This window comes from Dipodomys ordii, unplaced genomic scaffold (assembly GCF_000151885.1).
Source record: "Dipodomys ordii isolate 6190 unplaced genomic scaffold, Dord_2.0 Scaffold7, whole genome shotgun sequence".
Taxonomy (NCBI): Eukaryota; Metazoa; Chordata; class Mammalia; order Rodentia; family Heteromyidae; genus Dipodomys; species Dipodomys ordii.
This window is the reverse complement of record NW_012267223.1, coordinates 51,992-57,991: the sequence shown is the minus strand read 5'-3', so window position 1 is coordinate 57,991 and position 6,000 is coordinate 51,992. Positions and strand designations below refer to the sequence as shown.

The window sequence follows — 6,000 nt, the reverse complement described above, 5'->3', positions numbered from 1 at the left end:
CGAGGGGCCGAGGAGAGCCCGAGGTCTCCACGGCGCGGCCCCCGGCCCTCGGCGCGCCCCGCAGTGTGTGCTGCTGCCTGAGCGGGCTGGTGGAGCTGGCTGTAGAGAATGTTCCAGAACAGGACCGGGAGAAGTCGATAGTGGGGAGCCCGTGTTCCCAAGCCGCTGCGTTGCTCTTGACCCCGTGGACTCCCGGGGAATTGGAACTCGGGGTGGGAAGCGGTTCTGGGTCGGCCCCACAGTGTCCGTTCTGCACACACGCACGCGTTTCCCAGAATCCTAACTTCAAGTACGTTACCATGAACCAATGCCGCCTCCCTCGTGGCAGCCCCGCCACCCCTGCCTGCACCTGGCACAATCTCCGCCTAGCCCCCGGGGCTCCTGCCACACACCAGCTCCCAAGTTTTCTGTGAGATACGAGGTAGAATGTGGTGTTTGGAAGCGGCCATTCAGATGAAATGCTTTGTTTTTCAGGCTGAGAAGGCCCTGATGGGAGGCTCCTAGGAAGCAGCTTAGCTCCGGTCCTCACATCCCCCACTGCCCATGGGCTGGGCACAAATGCCTCATATTGATGGCGCACACGGATGCTCTTGGGGCTGAAAGGAGGTGTGAGCAGTGGCGTGCTTGGGTGTTTTCCAGTGTTGTATATGTAAGCATCTAAGTCAGATTAAAATGTGAGTGAACCAGCAGTGGAGTTGTATTACATCTTTCATTTTGAGCTTTTTATGCATAGCGTACACGCAGGTCTAGGCTGTGGAACTCTACCCTCCAGGCACTGCTTCACCAGGAGTATCTGCTCTAAAGAAGCTGTGCCTCTAACTTGACAGCCAGGCCCAGGGCACACCGAAGGCGAAAGCCCAGCAACCACAAAAGGGGAGCAGGTAGCATGGGAGACCTGAGCTTGGGCAGGACTTTGCTGGACTAAAGCAGCCAAGTGCTTGGCTGCCAAGAGCGCCCCACTGTGCCGGCCCCTTCCATGGGCAGAAGCTGCCCCTGCAGCCTCTGCCTGCGCCAAAGCCCAGGTGTGCCACTCCTGGCTTTGCTCCCACATCCCACAGGTCACCCAGGTCCGACATGGAGTGTGCCTGCCCTCCACATGCTCTTCACTCAGCGCGGCTGCGCCCCTGCATCATGCTGCACAGTGCCACCTGCTGGGCATCACAGGGACTTCTCCGTCTCTGAGCCTCCTCAGGGTGGCGGTCCTGCTGTTTCTGGGAGGCTTCCAAGACAGTGGAAGTCAGCCACTGTAGAGGCTCTGGAATGGCTGGGCTTGGTCCCACTGGGGACCATTTCTGGCTTCATCCTGGGCTGAGCTGCCACCACCGTGGCAGCTAATAGAGGGGTTGCCAGGAATGACTATCTCAGAAGCACTAACTTAGTGTCCCTAAACTTACCTGGAATTCGACCCAGGACCAGGTCTCATGGCACAGACTTCCGTGTTCTGACCCACCACAGCTCACGGGCTGAAGACTTCCAAGTGTCAGCCACACTGGCCACGCCGGTCAGGCCCCTGGTGATTGGTCTGTGCTTCCTCCACTCCCACCCCCGGTGACAGCAGACTCCTGGCGCAGCCCAGGCCTCCAACCTTGCCTCAGGCCTCAGCCACTGCTTTCAGCCCCTCAACCAAATTCCCTCCCGATCCTCTGGTGACTTGCTCCCACACTCTCTCTCCTCGGGCTGCCTCCCCAGCCGATGGGTCCTGTGTGGGACTGCTCCTGCATATCTGTCCATCTGGGCTGCCCAGCAGAATACTGAAACTGGCAAGTTGCAAAGAACAGAAATGTATTTCTCAGTCTGGACTCTGGAAGTCCAAGGTCCCGTGCTGGTGCATCCGGGGGCGGAAGGCTGTGAGCATCCTATGGGCTCCTTGCCACCAGTGAGCGTGAGGATGGAGGCTGAGGTCCACCTCCACGCCCACAGCAGTGCTGAACGTCGGGCCATATCAACCCCACAGCAAATGTCCTGTCCCCAACTAAGGAAGTTCTCCAAAGCTGCAGCATGCAGTTGCACACCGCTGGCCAGGCTCATCCACAGCAGAGGCAGGCCCCACCAGCAGTAGCCTACGTCACCATGACCCGGGCCCTGGGGCTGCCAAGGGGGCAGCTGTTTTGTAGGTGGCTCACTGGGGGCCAGCCTATGAATGCTGGCCTGGCCACCAGGTGTCACAAGACCAAACGTCTGGCCATACACAGCCGCACCAGGACTCCAGAGCACGTCCACACGTGGGGTCTTTCCAGGCCCCTCATGGCAGGGCCTGGGGTGCACTGGGGGAACAGGCTAGGCTCCTCCCTGTCTGTCTCACCATTGCCTCTTCTGGACCAACAGATGACAAAGTACACCCACCCTGTCTGCCAGGGATGGCAAACCCATGCTCTCCTGCTGTGGCACCTGGAGTAAGGCTGCCGAGCACACTGGCGGGGGGGAGGGGGAGGCAACTCCGGCTGCCTGCTGCCGGCACAGGCGGACACAGGCAGGGCACGCTGGGCCCAAGCATGGGTGTGAAGGAAGCCTGCGGTGCTCACAGGAGGGCACAGCCCCCACCCCCACAGCAGGGCTGCACGCCCCAGAGCACAGGCCACAGGCCGGACCTGCCCAGTTGGCAGCCTCCCCCCCCCCCCCCCCGCCCCTGCTGCCCCGCCTGACACCTTCCAGAACCAATTCACGGCTTTTCCTTCAGGTCACCTCTGTTCCAACTTGACTCACAAGTGTAAATGGTCTTTTACTTTTTTTTTTTTTTAATTTTATAATCAATTTCAAAGAATGGACCCCAGGGGGAGACACACCCTGTGTCCACCCAAGGCATCAGGCCACCCCCTGGGCCTCGAGCAGCACCCCTAGAAGCGGGGATGGGGGCGGTGCTTACGGAGGTCTCCTGCAGCAGCACGGAGGACGTGGAGATGAGTCTGAGGAACGGGAGGCGGGCTGGAACACAGCTTCCCGCAGAGAGCATGAGTTGGATTAACCCTTCGGCCAGTGGGGCAGAGGTCAGTGAGTCTGAAGACACAGAAGTGCGGCTGGTCTGCGAGCGGACCTTGGGCGGGCAATCTGCGTGTCGGTGCTGGCCAGCTGGCTGCGGGGCCCGCGGGAGCCCCGGCCGCAGAGTGCCGGAGAAAGTGCTGCCGAGCCACAACCAGGACATTGTGTGGTGGGGGCTTCACGAGTCCCCCACCGGTAGGACGGCGGCCAGCTGCCCAGCCACAGCGGCATGGCTGTGCTCAGGCCTCCTCCAGGGCCCCCGGCAGCTGCTTCATCTGCCTGCTGTGGACCACCTGCAGCGCGGCCCCCGCGGCCTGGCGGAGCTGGGCATCCAGGGCTCCGCGGAGGTCATTCACCTGGACGTCAGGCAGGGGGTTAAAGCTGATGATGACCCCATCCCTGGGGGCCGGCTCCCCCCGGGGGCCAGAGGCAATGTCCCGCCGCCGTCTCCGGAGGTCGGCACCGGCTTGCGCTTTCAGGTCTCTGTTGGGTTTGGCATTGTCTGGCTTCTGACCCCCAGGGACAGCTAGTCTAGGCCCAGGCTCGGGGTCTGGGTCTGGCCTCTGAACGGGCTCTCGGAGGGCGGCATCCTCCCTTGCTCTCTGCTGCTGGTGAGGAGCAGGTGCGCGGTCCCCTCCGGGAGCCTCTTTTCTCGCCTCTGGGGGACTATCCTGGTCCTTACTGGAGACGGCCTGGGGTTCCTGCTGACCCAACACAGCCTGGGACTCAGGGGCCATTCCTGCTGGTGCATGAGACGGGCCCACCACAGGCCCCAGGTCTCGGCTCGACTGCCTCCGCTTCACTGGAGGATCCCCAGCCTGCCCACCAGTTCCTGCTCCTGGCCGGTCAGCTCCAGCGGCGGCCACTTCCTTTTCAGGACGCTTCCTTTCTTGGGAACCTCCACCAACGCCGTGCTGGCCCAACTTGGGGACTTCCTCAGCCAGGCGCTTCTCCAGGATCCCAGGTGCCCTAGGAGGGTCCGGCCTGGGCCCTGGCTCCAAGTCCTTCACAGTGTCCACCACCTTGGGCACGGCGTCCTTCTGGTCCCTCCACTTGGGCTGAGGCTGGGCTGCCTGGGGGTCCGAATCAGAGCCACCACCAGGCCGCTCCTTGGCCTCCACCATGGAATCCTGGCCCAATTCTTGGGGTGGCGTGGGGTGACCCCCAGGACCTCCAAGCATAGACTGCACAGGCTGCGGAGAGGCGTCCTCCACCATGTCCCCCGCAGGCCCCTCCTGGACCTCCTTCTGTCCTTTGGGCACAGCTACCCCAGGCTCGGGCTGCATGTCTGCTGCAAAGGAACACGGCCATCGGTTTAGTATGCAAATGGACGCAGATGGCTGTTCCAAGGACTCCCTGCCCACAGGTGAGACTCCTGGATCCAGACGGAAAGACAGCCTCTATACCTTCAGGCCACTGAGCTCCAGACCCGACCCCTGGAGATGTGCTTCAACCCAGTACCTGCCCAGCCCACAGGCCCTGCCTACCCGGCTTGGACTTGTCCTCTTCCTCGTCCTGCCTCTGCTGGCGGATCTCCTTGTGTTGCTCCTCGATCACAGCCAGCAGCTTCTCCTGCTGGTCCAGGAGGCGCTTCTGCTGCACCTGCTGCTCTTTGATCACCTGCAGCAGGACGGCATGGTCTAGCATCTCCACTCGGCCAGCCTCTGGGGAGAACACATACAGTCAAGACGCCTGGCTGCTGGATGCCCGTGCAGAATGACAGTGTGACAATGCCAACAGTCACCAGTGAAACCCACACACGCTGTCTCTACCAGCATACAGCAAGACATTCGGCAGAGGCTGGAGGCCCCAGGGCAGGCCCCTGGCCGGCAGCTGCCCTGCCTGCCTCGGCTCAGATCCACACACAGATCCCCACAACCTGCCGGCTGCTGGCTACAAAGTGCCGTCCAGAGAAGACCGAGGGGAAGAACATGCGGTTAGTCCCAACCCCACGTTTCACACATTCAGTTGGTACTTTCTTTAAGAAGGTTTCCTCCAGGGTGAGAATAAACTTGAGTCTTCACTACTCAGGAGACTGAGATCTGAGGATCTCATTTCAAAGCCAGCCCAGGCAGCAAAGTCTGGGATGCTGATCTCCAATTCACCACCAACCAGAAGTGGCTCAAGGGATAGAGTGCTAGCCTGGAGTGAGAGCCCAGGCCCTGAGCTCAGGCCCAGGAAGTCCATGTTGAGGAGAGGGTAACAGGCAGGACAGCCGGGCCATGGGTGCGGCCCAGGCAGCTGTCAGCATGCTCTTAGCTGGAAGGGGTGGCTTCGTGTCTCAGCCAGCTGCAGTGGACAGCTGGTTTTTCCCTACTAACCCCGGGGCAGATCCATGGATTGTGTAAGTTTTCCAGTACACTCAGCTTTTAGATTAGGAATCTTAGTGAGATGAAGGAGGAGCACTGACACCTGAGCACGCGCCCTGGGGCTGAGCAGACACGTGGGCAGGCCCCTCTCTGACAGTGACGCGGTGTCTGGCTGGAGCCCTTCTGAGCAGTGTCCTCCCAGTGGTCTGTGGGCTCCCCTGGACGTGCGCCTGGTGGGTGGGGTTGAGGAGGCCAGCGACGGGGAGGCCAGGGCTGAGCCCCACGCACCGACAGAATGCCCAGAGGGCAGGCCCGCCAGGCCCACAGAGCCCCCAAGGAGGGCTCCAACTCCACAGGCCACACCTCACCCTGGCCGCCCATGGGTTTGGGTCGCATGGTCATGGTGCGCCACCTCCACAGAGAGCCGCCCTCACACAGGCTTCGTTCTGAGGAGGGCAGGAAAGGCGCCATGTCCAGCCGGAAGCCACAAGGGACGGCTTGTGGAACAGCACGGAGGTGACAGGTGTCCTGGCCAGGGCCACAGGGTGGGGGCGGAGCGGGCACCACCACATGCCAAGGATGTGACGAACCCAGGCCACACACAGCAGCAGGGGCATGCAACCGGCGGACAGACCTCACGTGGCCGTCCTCAAGAGAGCAAAGCCACGGGAGGGCCGAGGAGGACCTTGGCACTTGTCAAGGACAGGCCTGAGCA

At 61.7% G+C, this 6,000-nt stretch overlaps 1 protein-coding gene and 1 long non-coding RNA gene across 4 annotated transcripts in view; one reads left to right on the top strand and one right to left on the bottom strand.

Annotated features, from left to right (window-relative positions):
* The first annotated feature begins 45 nt into the window (after positions 1 to 45).
* On the top strand, positions 46 to 689 carry LOC106003089. Its single transcript, XR_001175974.1, has 2 exons — positions 46 to 289; positions 475 to 689. It is a non-coding gene; the product is annotated as an uncharacterized LOC106003089 (long non-coding RNA).
* A 2,033-nt stretch (positions 690 to 2,722) lies between these two features.
* The window catches only part of Slc38a10 (solute carrier family 38, member 10), a 39,495-nt gene continuing 36,217 nt past the window's right edge, over positions 2,723 to 6,000 (bottom strand). For 2 of the 3 annotated variants that reach the window (XM_013037847.1, XM_013037849.1), the window contains 2 exons: positions 4,464 to 4,640; positions 2,723 to 4,267 (listed from right to left, as the gene is read on the bottom strand). In XM_013037847.1, coding sequence (XP_012893301.1) covers positions 3,216 to 4,267; positions 4,464 to 4,640 — 1,229 coding nt within the window. In that variant the 3' untranslated portion in view covers positions 2,723 to 3,215. The remainder of the gene's footprint in view (positions 4,268 to 4,463; positions 4,641 to 6,000) is intronic. The other variant, XM_013037848.1, reaches the window with a different exon arrangement.